The following is a 16176-nucleotide window of genomic DNA, read 5'->3' as shown; positions in this document are numbered from 1 at the left end:
GTCGGTCTAACCTCTTACATGTTACCAAAAACTACAATATGTGATATTACACTGCCTGCTGTTTTACATGTTGCCACGTGGTGGCATGGTAGGTTCAGTTTTGTTGTCCTATAGTCTGCACTTTACTCCGCTTCCTTTTCTGCTTTCCCAATCATGAAACTACTGGAAATGAGTCGCTGAATTGTTATATTATAAATTAATACCATCTGTTACAGAATAACGGGTGGGGGAGCTACAAGCGTGTTACTGCACATCGGGCATTTCTTAACCAACATTTGACACGGCATCTGCCACAATATTTGGGGCAAAATATGTTGGTTATAGGCTAGATGCCCTTTCACTATGTTCCTTGGCCACTGTCGGCATTAGACAATCCGAAGTCTACCTGTCGCTGCTATAATGGCGAAAGGAGGATATATATGATGTGGGAAGTTGTTCCGATTCGCGTGTTACACTGATTAGAGGGCATTTTCCATTTAGGTATGTCATCAGTTTGAGTGGTGATAAATGGTAAGGGGTCTCCCAGAGCTACACTCTGGGACACAAGTAGTCTTGCATAGCATGTGCTACTGCACTCCATACCTAGATACTCTATCAGTGTGCAGCATAGTACGAGGTTGAGAGAGAGAAGGATGCAACGAACATAAAGCAGTATTGTGAACAGAAGAGACCTCTCGGGAAACTGGCTTTGATCAAAACGAGTTAATCGAGGTGCAATATTCAGTTACTCCCTGTCCTTTTTGAAGTTTGACCGAAGAAGTTTGACCTGTTATTTAATTTTTTAATGCCAAAATAGCGGAAAGGATAAAGGACGGATAGAATGGGCATTTCTTTGTGCGCTAAGACGCAGAAGCAATAACAATGGAGAAAGCGGTAAAAGCCTTAATGCGTTAAGCATTCAAGAGAATAGCGAATAGGCGATGATAAACTTGGGTCAGCGAATGTTTTCTTATACAACATTGGACTAGGCTGTATGAGTCAGGGACATTTGAGCAAGCAAACCAGTGCATCTGCGTGGCAAGGTAGGCAATGGCACTTCGCCAATGAAGATAAACGCCAGCTATCCAAAATTACGCTTCCAAAGTGGTAGAAGGCGTTTACTCCGATATTCGCGACATTCAACGCATTTGCATTTGTCTGGAGAGGTGACATTTAGGAGAGAGGATGGACATGGGCTTTGTCATGCAAAAATGTCCATAATTGCTGGACACGTTTCAAACCAGAAAGCTACATATTGCCACTAATGCACTTTAAACTCAAGAGGTTGACACATTATCTCTTCACACATTCCAACTACTCTGAATGTTGTCTGATTTTTGGGACGTTTTTTCTTATGCGGTTTCCGAAGTCTCACCATAGCTGTGCGCTTCCAGGGATTTAGTGAACTTCGTTCGCAGTCTCCAAGCGATTCTTTGTCTTAATCGATTCCCCGTCACTTTTTGGGGAAAAATGGCAGGAGAGAGCAGAGGAGAAGGGATGGCTTTGGCGTTTTGGGACGGCTCTAATGGCTTGGGATTTATTTTGATCTTTCTTGTGGATCTACTGGGAATAGCTGCAGGTAACATGGAACCTATTTACTGGAATACGTTGAACAAGAGGTACGTGGTTAAACGCTGTCATATAGACTTGTTTAGATGTATTTATAAGTCGTCGTCGTCTACCCCCCCCCCCCCCCCCCCCCCAAAAAAAAACGTCTGATAATGACTGACTGAATACATGTCACTCGTGTACACCGTGTCTTTACAGGCTGTCAACGCGAAGAACTGTGCGTTATTTAGGTGACATTGCAGTCCGGCAGAGTGGCCTTTGGAGAAAGATATTGAACGCAACAATACAACTACCAACTCATGGGGAACATGCGCACCTTGGGGACACCGATTATTTTGTAAGCTTCGATTTCAGGTCGCTAATGACATGAGTTCACTCAATAACCAGCTCTACACTAGGCTAAACTACTTGTTGCTGGTGGAGGTGAATAGTGTTGGTGGGGAGACTGACTTCATTGGAGAGGATTACATTCGAGGAAGACGGGAGTCTCCTGGCACATAATGTCCAGCGAAGTCAAACACGGGTTCTATTCAATAGAGATGGGTGTCCTGCAGGGTTGGGCTTAATTTAGAATATAATTGAAACTATATCAAATTCCAATTCGATTCTTGAATTTGAATTGAAATAGTAAACGGGATAAAGAATTCGAATTTGAATAAAGGAAATATAATTAAATTCAAATGTCACTTCAAGGCCTAGTCTATACAAATATAAACATGTTGTACATAAAACATGCATATAAAATATGAAATGTTATTATATTTCATTAATCACTTAGATTTGTTAATCACTTAGACCAGAATGCATTAGTTCAACCCTTAAGTTGACCTCGTGACTTTCAAAAAGAAGCCAAACAAACGAAATGGTGCTGGAAATATAATGGTCTATTCTAAGCAATAAGTTAAAAGATAATATGAACATGTTTTCCAGAGAAAAGTGATACACTATGTGACCAAAAGTATGTGGACACCTGCTCGTTAAACATCTCATCCCAAAATCGTGGGCATTAATATGGAGTTGGTCCCCCCCTTTGCTGCTATAACAGCCTCCACTCTTCTGAGAAAGCTTTCCACTAGATGTTGGAACATTGCTGCAGGGACTTTCCTCCAATCAGCCATGAGCATTAGTGAGGTCGGGCACTGATGTTGGGCGATTAGGCCTGGCTCGCAGTTAGCGTTCCAATTCATCCCAAAGGTTTTCAGATGGGGTTGAGGTCAGGGCTCTGTGCAGGCCAGTCAAGTTCTTCCACACCGATCTTTACAAACCATTTCTTTATGGACCTTGCTTTCTTCATGGGGGCATTGTCATGCTGAAATAGGAAAGGGCCTTCCCTAAATTGCTGCCACAAAGTTGGAAACACAGAATCGTCTAGAATGTCATTGTATGCTGTAGCATTACGATTTCCCTTCACTGCAACTAATAGGCTTAGTCCGAACCATGAAAAACAGCCCCAGACCATTATTCCTCCTTCACCAAACCTTACAGTTGGCACTATGCATTCGGGCAGGTAGTATTTTCCTGGCATCCACCAAACCCAGATTCGTATATCAGACTGCCAGACGGTGAAGCGTGATTCATCACTCCAGAGAATGCGTTTCCACTGCTCCAGAGTCCAATTGCAGTGAGCCGACGCTTGGCATTGCGCATGATCTTAGGCTTGTGTGCGGCTGCTCTGCCATGGAAACCCATTTTATGAAGCTCCCGACAAACAATTATTGTGCTGATGTTGCTTTCAGAGGCAGTTTGAAACTCAGGAGTGAGTGTTGCAACCGATGACAGACGACTTTTACATGCTTCAGAAATCGTCTGTCCTGTTCTGTGAGCTTGTGTGGCCAACCACTTCACGGCTGAGCCGTTGTTGCTCCTAGATGTTTCCACTTCACAATAACAGCACTTACAGTTGACCAGGGCAGCTCGAGCAAGGCAGAAATTTGACAAACTGACTTGTTGGAATGGTGGCATCCTATGACAGTGCCATGTTGAAAGTCACTGAGCTCTTCAGTAAGGCCATTCTACTACCAATGTTTGTCTATAGAGATTGCATGGCTGTGTGCTCGATTTTATATACCTGTCAGCAACGGGTGTGGTTGAAATAGCTAAATCCACTCATTTGAAGGTGTGTCCACATACTTTTGTATATATAGTGTATATTCTTTGGTATCTGGAAGTGTGACCTGTCAGATTCAATTAAACTCATGTTCTATTAGCGCGTTCACGTGCTAGTCGGAACTAGGAAACTCTGACATTTCCGACGTGTTAACTTGTTGAACAAGGCACACGTATAACTACAGTAAGTTGGACATTTCAGAGTTTCCTAGTTTTGACTAGCACGTGAACACTGTATATGACTGAGTGGAATTTATTTAAATTGTATTGAATTAAATTCTACTTCCTGTGGGATGTGGCCAATTCGAATTTCAACTCATGAGTTGAATGGGAGTCAATTCCAAGATTCTGAAATGAGCCCAACCCTGGTGTCCTGTGCCTATAGTTAAATATAGACTATTGTAAAACTATAGTCTACCTTTCTGGCTGTAGAGAGAGCAAGCAGACCGCACTTGGGTTGTTAAGCGTGGGAATGGCTGTTTATGGCAGACGCTTATTATGTCAGGCTTGTGTGTGAGAGGGGGTGGTCTTCATGCATGATTGCACCCTCATAATGGGTCGCGTGCGTGCCCTCCGTGGTTTCGACCCTCCCTCCCGCCTGCGCAGACTCATGCTGAGTTTGCGAATGGGGAATTATGAAAGCCAGTGAGAACTTGGCCTGGATTTGTCCAACGCTGTTCAAGCAAGCTCCTCTTTTGTCAAAGCTCAGACTCTCACCTATTGGCAAGCATGCAGTAATTGTGCATCAATTCATAAGCTAGGCCTTAATTTCTCTCTCGTGTTAGGACAGACACAGATACACAGTTGAACAATCAAAGAAGGTTTGATTAAATAGGCCTACAAGACTTTGGCTACCCAAATCACCTTGTAGTTGTTAGGTTACATTTCCACAGACAGAATAGATACATGAACAAACTGCCCAAATGTCACTATAATTAATGAATAATGTATTCATGAGAAAGTTTTGTTTAGTGAGTTGCAATAAGGGGTACAATTCTCAAGAAGAGTCAAGATGTTGAGAGTGGCCGGTGAAAGGAGGGAAATATAAAGAGATGGAAAGATGCAACCAAGAGATGGAGAGACAAAAATAGCCTAGAGTTAGGTCTGATGAAACAGTCTTTTTAAGTGGGCCCAGATAGAGGGACACACTGAGTGTGAGCTCTGTGCTACTGCTGAGAATCTCTCATCCGTATGGATCCTAATGTTCCTCCGATATATGAAAAGGTCAATGGGTTTACTCATGGCCTGTTAGACAGCTCTTCCTCAGACTCCCGATGGCCAAGACGACCAACACAAATTACAAACAGACACGCAATGAATGCAGAAAAATGTTCAGTACAGACATAGAAAAATCACACACTCTAAACATGGATATAACATGAAGATGAGTGAGTGAGTGGAGTTAGGGAGTGCCTGGGGCCCCCCAGGTGGTGAGGGTAGGTAGCAACACATCTGCCACGCTGATCCTCAACACTGGAGTCCACTGGAGTCCCAGGGGTGCGTGCTCAGTACCCTCCTGTACTCCCTGTTCACCCACGACCTCATGGCCAGGCACAACTCCAATACATCTTTAAGTTTGCAGACGACACAACAATGGTAGGCCTGGTGACCGACAATGACAAGACAGCCTATAGGGAGGAGGTCAGACACCTGGCCGGGTGGTGCCAGAATAACAACCTATCCCTCAATGTAACCAAGACTAAGGAGATGATTGTGGACTACAGGAAAAGGAAGACCGAGCACGCCCCCATTCTCATCGACGGGGCTGTAATGGAGCAGGTTGAGAGCTTCAAGTTCCTTAGTGTCCACATCACCAACAAACTAGTATGGCCCAAACACACCAATACAGTCATGAAGAGGGCACGACAAATCCTATTTCCCCTCAGGAACTAAACAGATTTGGCATGGGTCCTGAGATCCTCAAAAGGTTCTACAGCAGCAACATCGAGAGCATCCTGACTGGTCCACTGCCTGGTCATTGCTCAGCCTCCGACCGCAAGGCACTGCAGAGGGTAGTGCGAACGGCCCAGTACATCACTGGGGCTAAGCTGCCTGCATTCCAGGACCTCTACACCAGGCAGTGTCAGAGGAAGGCTCTAAAAATTGTCAAAGACCCCAGCCACCCCAGTCATAGACTGTTCTCTCTACTACCGCATGGCAAGCGGTACCAGAGTGCCAAGTCTAGGACAAAAAGGCTTCTCGACAGTTTTTACCCCCAAGCCATAAGACTCCTGAACAGGTAATCAAATGGCTACCCTGACTATTTGCATTGTGTGCCACCCCCCAACCCCTCTTTTACGCTGCTGCTACTCTCTGTTTATCATATATGCACAGTCACTTTAACTATACATTCATGTACATACTACCTCAATTGGCCTGACCAAACAGTGCCCTCGCACATTGGCTAACCGGGCTATCTGCATTGTGTCCCGCCACCAACCACCCGCCAACCCCTCTTTTACACTACTACTACTCTCTGTTTATCATATATGCATAGTCACTTTAACCATATCTACATGTACATACTACCTCAATCAGCCTGACTAACCGGTGCCTGTATATAGCCTCTCTACTGTTATATTTCACTGTCTTTTCTACTGTTGTTTTTATTTATTTCTTTACTTACCTATTGTTCACCTAATACAGTGGGGGGGGGGGGGGGATTTGATCCCCTGCTGATTTTGTACGTTTGCCCACTGACAAAGAAATGATCAGTCTATAATTTTAATGGTAGGTTTATTTGAACAGTGAGAGACAGAATAACAACAAAAATATCGAGAAAAACGCCTGTCAAAAATGTTATAAATTGATTTGCATTTTAATGAGGGAAATAAGTATTTGACCCCCTCTCAATCAGAAAGATTTCTGGCTCCCAGGTGTGCTCCTACCCGCAGCTTGTTACCTGTATAAAAGACACCTGTCCACAGAAGCAATCAATCAATCCGATTCCAAACTCTCCACCATGGCCAAGACCAAAGAGCACTCCAAGGATGTCAGGGACAAGATTGTAGACCTACACAAGGCTGGAATGGGCTACGAGACCATCGCCAAGCAGCTTGGTGAGAAGGTGACAACATTTGGTGCGATTATTCACCAATGGAAGAAACACAAAAGAACTGTCAATCTCCCTCGGCCTGGGGCTCCATGCAAGATCTAACCTCGTGGAGTTGCAATGATCATGAGAACGGTGAGGAATCAGCCCAGAACTACACGGGAGGATCTTGTCAATGATCTCAAGGCAGCTGGGACCATAGTCACCAAGAAAACAATTGGTAACACACTACGCTGTGAAGGACTGAAATCCTGCAGCGCCCGCAAGGTCCCCCTGCTCAAGAAAGCACATATACATGCCCGTCTGAAGTTTGCCAATGAACATCTGAATGATTCAGAGGACAACTGGTGAAAGTGTTGTGGTCAGATGAGACCAAAATGGAGCTCTTTGGCATCAACTCAACTCACCGTGTTTGGAGGAGGAGGAATGCTGCCTATGATCCCAAGAACATCATCCCCCACCGTCAAACATGGAGGTGGAAACATTATGCTTTGGGGGTGTTTTTCTGCTAAGGGGACAGGACAACTTCACCGCATCAAAGGGACGATGGACGGGGCCATGTACCGTCTAATCTTGGGTGAGAACATCCTTCCCTCAGCCAGGGCATTGAAAATGGGTCGTGGATGGGTATTCCAGCATGACAATGACCCAAAACACACGGCCAAGGCAACAAAGGAGTGGCTCAAGAAGAAGCACATTAAGGTCCTGGAGTGGCCTAGCCAGTCTCCAGACCTTAATCCCATAGATAATCTGTGGAGGGAGTTGAAGGTTCGAGTTGCCAAACGTCAGCCTCGAAACCTTAATGACTTGGAGAAGATCTGCAAAGAGGAGTGGGACAAATTCCCTCCTGAGATGTGTGCAAACTTGGTGGCCAACTACAAGAAACGTCTGACCTCTGTGATTGCCAACAAGGGTTTTGCCACCAAGTACTAAGTCATGTTTTGCAGAGGGGTCAAATACTTATTTCCCTCATTAAAATGGAAATCATTTTATAACATTTTTGACATGCGTTTTTCTGGATTCTTTTGTTGTTATTCTGTCTCTCACTGTTCAAATAAACCTACCATTAAAATTATAGACTGATCATTTCTTTGTAACTGGGCAAACGTACAAAATCAGCAGGGGATCAAATACTTTTTTCCCCCGCTGTACCTTTTTTGCACTGTTGGTTAGAGCCTGTAAGTAAGCATTTGACTGTAAGGTCTACACCTGTTGTATTCGGCGCACGTGACAAATAAACTTTGATTTGATTTGGATTTGACATCTGAGGCAGAGTTGTCTAAGGCCAATTTGCTGTTCATCTCTTCCCCCTTAAATGGGCATTGAAAATGAATACTTCACAGGCTGCTCAATATTTAATGAATCGCCTGCTAATTGGCTGAGGATAAAAAGCCTGGTTAACTGGGCTAAGCGTTTTCAGATTAAAACCTTTGAAAGATTTGGGAAAAGAAAGGGAACCAAAACAGTGTCAGGAGACTGAGGAGCGGGTAGCGTGAGTTTAAGGATGAGGTCCCTGCGTCTTCACATGTGTTCAGCCTCATTACCCCCCTTACACTGCCACATACAGCCGGAGTGTTACACCCTCAGAGTTGGAGTGAGTGTGATTTCTGTGTCAGAAAGGAGTGTGTGTGTTTACTTCCCTGAGTGTTTTTGTGTTTGTGCATGTTGTTCCTGGGGGTGTGGGTATCATTGTTGTTGGGTGTGTGGGGGTGTATTCCCAGTCAGTCACTCAGCGGCTGTCTCAGTCAGAGTGTTTAGACTCGCCTTGTTTACTCATCCAGTGAGGAACAATCCACCCCTGTCCTTCTGTGGCACCTCCTGCTCAGACAGCCGTGTGTGATGGATGCCTAGGCGTGTCTGTGTTAAACCTGTGTATTTTCCAGTCTAAATATTTAACAGTCTAGATTGAACTGGGGAGAATAAAGTGTCAAATGAAGAAGGGCAAAGGAAAGTGCAGTGGGTATGTGTATGAATAGGCGAGCTGTCTGTATATGAGCAAGCTTGTGTGAAATGAATGCATACTTGTAGTGAAATACTGAATGTGCGACCAAACAAAAGTTTTCCATAGACTTGTGAAGGTGATTTTGGTAACAGCACCAAATGAGCTGTACCACTTGACCTCGGATTAGGGGTGTGAGAGTAAGGGAGGATAATCCTCCAACTCAACACACACCCAGCCGTCCCCTCTTGTGGAGTGCTCCACTGTCAGTCAGACAACAAAGCAGTATGTGAGGGGATTTTTTTCTCTCTTTCGCTCACTCGCTTTCTCTGCTGGTAGCCTAGTGGTTAGAGCGTTGGGCCAGTAACCGAAGTGTCACTGGTTCGAATACCCGAGCTGCCAAGGTGGAAAAATCTGTCAACGTGTCCTTGAGCAAGGCACTTAAAGGAGTAGTTCACTATTTACAGCTAACAATCAATGGAAGTGCTGGGGGCATGTAAACAAAGCAAAAAAATGTAATAAATTCATGTCGCATGACTTCCATTGGTAGTTAGCTTATGGTGGCTGAAGTTTGTAGAGGCTGTTTTAAGGAAAACTGAACCAGGGATTACAGTTTCTCCTGGCCCATAGACTACTTTCGTGGTGAGGAACCATCTAACATCAAGTATTTTTCAATCCCTTCCTCAGTAGCTCCATCTCTCTGTGTGCCCTCTTTTACCTGAGATCATTACCATAATGAATAGCCACAGAGCTATCTGGAGCTGATTTATTCAATAAAACATAACCAGTGAGAATGTTACCAGTCATAAACTATTGGATGTCAGAATCCAGGCTAGTGGTGGAAGCTGCATTTGGGGCATTGCTTGGGATTCTTGGCAGAAGGACTAATCTGATGGAATCTCTTCAGTAATCCATTGGTTTCATCAACTCTTGCCCAGGGATATGGACAGAATTCAAGAGTGATGAGTAAATCAGTGAAAGGGTGCATGACATAAAGAACTTTCCTCCCTTTCACATGTTTTGTAGTAGGTGTATGGCTTAAGGCGTCAGCATGCTTCAGTTCGGCTGGCGGCTAGACGAACGAGTGTGCTCGCATACTCCCTTAAAAGACCTTCGCTTGAAAAGAACGAGAAAAAAGCGGCATAGGACTGTTTCTCCTATTGAAGATGCCGTAGCCAGTATACACTTACTCAAAATAGCCAGAATTAATCTAAGATAACTCAAGAAATCTGTCATTAATTTTGATGTTTTTGCTGAGGAGATCTTAGTCGCACAAAAGACATTTGGTTCAGTATTTCTGAAAGAAAAAATGTGCATGAAAACAAGTCGTCTCTTGTTGAATGACAACAGACTTTATTGAAGAATCCCTACTGTTGACCAATCACGGACGAAGGAGCGTAGCATTCGGCTCCCGAACTTCGGCTGACCTCGAGAAAAAGGGACGTGTGCTTAAACAGCTGAAAAACCCCTTACCCGAAGTCCAAAACGAACACAAATGTCGTCATAATATATGCACGAACTCTTGCGAACTGTTTCGGCTGGGAAGCACGTGGACACCTTTACACCCCAACTAGCTCACACAGCCTCACGTCAGAATTAGACGGTCATCCATGTTTCTCAACCGTCACATTTCAACGTTTTCCAAACGTCACATTTCAAAGTGTTTAAGGTTACGTTTAGGCATTAACTCAGACATCTTCATTTTAGGCATTGACTCCGAATGGTTAAGTTGCAAGGGTTAAGGTTTGGGATAATAAAAAGTCATTTTTGTTTTATCTTCAAACCTTTGGAATCGAGGCAGATGCTTAAGTCCATCCGCACCCCCATCCACAAAGCCCTAGCAAAACCAAAACCTACTTGAAGGTAACAGCGCTAGTGGCTGGTTTCCACGTCATCTCCCTGATGTCCTCAGACATGGATGGACGTTGAAGACTGACTTGTATCACGGACCTGGGTGTTCACCCACACACTAACATTTGCTTTCTTCATTTTACACACCCTAGTAGCTACCTGCCAGTATCATTTGCAAATTCCCTTTCACCGCCCTCCTCGTTTTTAATGTTCTGTTTCAAAGGTGCTTCCCTGGCAGGCCTTCAAAGTCTTGGCAGAGCATGAGAGCATGTGGCGAATAATGGAGTAATTGCAGTCTTAAGATTGCGCTGATGAGGGTTTCACTGTGCGGTGGGGGGTGATGATGTATGTTCCCTCCAATATGAGATGGATTCTCAGAACAGTGCATCACTATAATAAAAACGTGTGCTTTTCCCTTGTTTTTGTGCTTGTTTGATCTGTATCCCCTTTCGACTTTTTTAGCTCATTTTCCCTCCATGTGCCTCTCCCTCATATCTCCTTGTTTCTCTCTATTCCTGCATCCTGTTTCTCCATCTGCTCCTCCCTCTCTCTTTCGTAAAGGTTAAGTGGCATGAATAATATTTTCTGTATGCCTTGTTTTGTGTAATTGGGGGACCATCGAATGGAGAACAGGGTCCAAGAGCCATGTCAGTAATAAGAAGGACATGTAGTTGTTTTAACAAACGAGACCAATGTTTCCCCTTCAACATTCACCTAATTGAATCCCACTCGCTCTTTACCCCGTCTCGCTTTGTTTTGCTCTCTCTCTCTCTCTCTCTCGCTCTCTCGTTCTTTGTCTCTGAAGTTGCATATTCAGTATCTCCGTCTTTCTGCTTCAGATGCACACACTTCTCTCGTATGAAACGTTTTATTCAAAAATATTACAAAGAATGGAAACCTAGACATTCCCCGGTGTGCTAGTATACAAGGAAGACAGGAATGAAGAAGACAAAGGGAAAAGAAGGAGGGAGAGAAGGGACTAGGGAGTTGTTCTCTCTGACTGACTTTCTGCTTCACTCATCCTCCAAACAAAGGGAAGTGCTATTTTAAGTCTTCTCATCTTTAATCAGCCCTGTGATTTGGGCTTGATGAGCCTTTTCATGTGTGGTTAGAGTCCTGGGCATTTGGGTACATGTATCCCTCTCACAGCCTGATACATACTGAGAGTTAGACAAACACGCTTCCACTCCACAACGTTTCGAAAACTTGGTAACACTTTACTTGATACCTACCGTCATAACACGTTATGACACGGTCATAACCATGTCATAATATGTCAACAGCTGATGTAACTTTTAATAATATGGTCATAACACTGTCATGACCCATATATTTACAGCTGTTGTGACCTATATTGCGTAATTTTGTAGCTGGTTATGACACCTATGATTAATTTCATAATGTTATATAACATAAAAATACTGTTGACAAGTAGGCTATGGTGTAATGGAATGTTTTGCCTTGTGAGGTAGGTTTTGTGGATTTTGACACTTGAATGTAGGTGTCATAACCAGCCATAAAATTACGCAATATATTTTAAAACAGATGTAAATGACCATATTATGACAGGTTAGGACATGTTATGTGTCAAGTAAAGTGTTACCGAAAACTTCAACATTCTGAACCACAAGATCCCACTTGTAACGAACCGACCTTAAGGGCTCCACACAGTCCGCAACGTACCTCTCTACTTTCGTGCGGCTGAATTTTTTTTTTGGAACGCGTCGCAAACTGAGCTCCATTTGCGTAGACTGTGAAAACACTGTGGAGAGCCCTTTAGAGGGGAGTGCCTGCGCCTGAGCTCCACTTGTGTCAAGGTTGGCCTATGTTAAGGCCGGAGTCTGATGGGGACTGAGTCATGGGGTAGGAATGTGGCTTTTATCTCTTAGTACTTAACTAATTAAATAAAGGCTCTAAACAACACTCTGAAAGCACTTCAGATAAAGCAGGACCCACTTAGCAGTTCTGGGGGAAGGGTCCTAGAAGGGCACGGTATCAGCACTTCACCAAACAGTGCTGTGTTATGGGAGAAAATTGACATTTACACATATTTCTAGATACTAAATTACAGTGTTGTACAGTTTATTGGCATGTAATGATCTATGGTGTGAAACCCTGAGAGCTCTGTGTAAAATTGAGAAAGCAGCTTTGTTTTCTTCTGGCTGGCCTGTAAACAATTCAAGTCAATGGTAAACCATGTTCCACCTCATGCCAATGAAAGCTCTGGTCTAATGAACCAGGCCATCTCCCAACGTGTTCACACTGGGTGGGCGACTGGGCAGAGGTGGTGCTGGACTGCCCTGGTCCCTGGCTGGCTTAGTGGACTGCAGGCTCTGGTGCATCCTGGTACAGTCCTCCCCTATACAGGACCTCCAGACTGGGGCAGGGGCAGCAGCAGGGGGGATTACGGGGGAAGTTTGCCTGAAATCATCTTCAACAGAGCAGTGAGGCAGAATGGTGTGAGCAAACATAAAGCTGGAAGTGTATTCACAAGAGGTGGAGTTACAGCTAGAACTACAGCTAGTGCAGTCAAATAGGAGGAGAGGGCACAGGCAGGCAAGGAAGCAAACACCCACACTCCCATAAACACTGGGCCATGAAGGCGGCCAAAGGCCATTCCAATCTGTCCACTGCAGTAATAAGGCCGTGGGATTCAGCAACACACTGAATCCTGGGTAGCCTCACACAGACCACAGGTAGAGACTGTCAAGACATGATCAACACCCATAGATTCAAAAGCTATGGTTTCCCTTCCTTTGACCTGTGTGTCATCTGGTGTTAATACTTCATATTATGTATACAATCCTGATTCATCATTTATGGCACGGTTTTAACACTCGACCATTGAATAATGCATCAGAATCCGTTTCATCAGCAACTCTGATGAAGGCACTAATTTAGCGTTGTTTTAAAAAGAGAAGTTGAAAGAGAAAATGCAATATTCATGTAGTTCGCTTCAGCGTCAATGTGAGATCAGATGAAAGTTTCTCCAGATGAGCATCAAGCAGCAGCTTGAGCCAACTGTTCTCGATAAGGCCCACAACTATGTTGAATATGGCCATGGTCCATGCTTCATAGCTACGTCCAATCATGCGTTCTCTCTTAATACTAATATCTGTAGGACCTTCAACAGTCACCATGATGTCACCGTGATATTAGTATTAAGAGAGAAAGCATGATTGGACATACAGTTGAAGTCAGAAGTTTACATACACCTTAGCCAAAAACATTTAAACTCAGTATTTCACAATTCCTGACATTTAATCCTAGTAAAAATTCCATGTCTTGGGTCAGTTAGGATCACCACTTTATTTTAAGAATGTGAAATGTCAGAATAACAGTAGAGAGAATGATATATTTCAGCTTTTTTTTCTTTCATCACATTCCCAGTGGGTCAGAAGTTTACATACACTCAATTAGCATTTGGTAGCATTGCCTTAACATTTTTTAACTTGGGTCAAACGTTTCAGGTAGCCTTCCACAAGCTTCCCACAATACGTTGTGTGCATTTTGGCCCATTCCTCCTGACAGAGCTGGTGTAACTGAGTCAGGTTTGTGGTTCTCCTTGCTCACACACGCTTTTTCAGTTCTGCCCACAAATTTTCTATAGGATTGAGGTCAGGGCTTTGTGATGGCCACTCCAATACCTTGACTTTCTTGTCCTTAAGCCATTTTGCCACAACTTTGGAAGTATGCTTGGGGTCAATGTCCATTTGGAAGACCCATTTGCGACCAAGCTTTAACTTCCTGACTGATGTCTTGAGATGTTGCTTCAATATATCCACATAATTTTCCTGCCTCATGATGCCATCTATTTTGTGAAGTGCACCAGTCCCTCCTGCAGCAAAGCACCCCCACAACATGATGCTGCCACACCTGTGCTTCAAGGTTGGGATGGTGTTCTTCGGCTTGCAAGCCTCCCCCTTTTTCCTCCAAACATAACGATGGTCATTATGGCCAAACAGTTCTATTTTTGTTTCATCAGACCAGTGGACATTTCTCCAAAAAGTACGATCTTTGTCCCCATGTGCAGTTGCAAACCGTAGTCTGGCTTTTTTATGGCGGTTTTGGAGGAGTGGCTTCTTCCTTGCTGAGCGGCTTTTCAGGTTATGTTGATATAGGACTTGTTTTACTGTGAATATAAATACTTTTGTACCTGTTTCCTCCAGCATCTTCACAAGGTCCTTTGCTGTTGTTCTGGGATTGATTTGCACTTTTCGCACCAAAGTATGTTCATCTCTAGGAGACAGAACGCGGCTCCTTCCTGAGCGGTATGACGGCTGCGTGGTCCCATGGTGTTTATACTTGCATACTATTGTTTGTACAGATGAACGTAGTACCTTCAGGGGTTTGGAAATTGCTCCCAAGGATCAACCAGACTTGTGGAGGTTTACAAACATTTTTCTGAGGTCTTGGCTGATTTCTTTTGATTTTCCCATGATGTCAAGCAAAGAGGCACAGAGTTTGAAGGTAGGCCTTGAAATACATCCACAGGTACACTTCCAATTGACTCAAATCATGTCAGTTAGCCTATCAGAAGCTTCTAAATCCATGACATAATTTTCTGGAATTTCCCAAGCTGTTTAAAGGCACAGTCAACTTAGTGTATGTAAACTTCTGATCCACTGGAATTGTGATACAGTGAATTATAAATGAAATAATCTGTCTGTAAACAATTGTTGGAAAAATGACTTGTGTCATGCACAAAGTAGATGTCCTAACCCACTTGCCAAAACTATAGTTTGTTAAGAAGAAATTTGTGGAGTTGTTGAAAAATTAGTTTTAATGACTCCAACCTAAGTGTATGTAAACTTCCGACTTCAAATGTAGCAATGAAGCATGGATCATGGCCATACTCAACATAGTTGTGGGCTTCATTCCCAGCATTAAACTTTGAACCCACTTATTAACAAGGTCAACGGCGTGTAGCTCTGAAAGGTGTCAGGCCCGTAGTGGACAGGATGTGACCTCAGGATACAGTTATGACAGCAGAGTAATCACTGATGTCACACACGCACGTGACTGGCAACTTGAATATAGCAATGATGGGGATGTTGAATCATGGGAATCTTGACGTTGGGAGGATGGACAGAAATGGTACACTTTGAAATGTCCCAATAAGGAGACTTAAATAGCACACATATGCTCTGTATCAAAGCATTACGATATGCCTAAATAGAACACATGTGGCTGTGCAGAAGTGAAAATGTACACAGTGACAGACATGATTTGATTACTCAACTCCGAGTCATAGAGAGGAGCTCACACACCTGACTCAAAGGCCTGCACAATAATTCTCTGCTTACAATGCTAACTGTGTGTGTAGAATAACGAGTGTAGGAGAGCATATATGTGATGTGTGTGCTGAGCAGAAGGTGTATGATGTGTCCAGACACATGAAAAGGTCACTGTCTCCCATTATCTGTTCTATCTGTGCAGATCAGATCACCGTGAGCCTCAAGCCTCTCTAAATGTGATCATGCAGGACCAGGACCTCGTTGTATGTGAGCCCAGGTTAAAGCCACTACGTGGTACATACTGCGTCGTTCTTACTGTAGCCTATGTCACAGCAGAAACCTCAAGGGGAAAGTAACAGCCAATGATTTATTATCACGCTCTGTCCAACGCCCCAAACCCTTGTTTCCCTCTCTTGCAAAACACCTTGATCTGAGAGAAGGAA

General features: G+C 43.8%; 1 protein-coding gene across 1 annotated transcript in view; it reads left to right on the top strand.

The window, feature by feature from the left end:
* Nucleotides 1-360: 360 nt before the first annotated feature.
* LOC106603204 (ephrin-B3) overlaps nucleotides 361-16176 on the top strand; it is a 38158-nt gene continuing 22342 nt past the window's right edge. Inside the window, exon 1 of the mRNA XM_014196540.3 lies at nucleotides 361-1598. Coding sequence (XP_014052015.2) covers nucleotides 1450-1598 — 149 coding nt within the window. The 5' untranslated portion in view covers nucleotides 361-1449. The remainder of the gene's footprint in view (nucleotides 1599-16176) is intronic.

Source organism: Salmo salar, chromosome 04 (genome assembly GCF_965601325.2).
Source record: "Salmo salar chromosome 04, fSalSal1, whole genome shotgun sequence".
Taxonomy (NCBI): domain Eukaryota; kingdom Metazoa; phylum Chordata; class Actinopteri; order Salmoniformes; family Salmonidae; genus Salmo; species Salmo salar.
The sequence above is the reverse complement of the archived record's forward strand: the minus strand, read 5'-3'. Positions and strand labels throughout refer to the sequence as shown.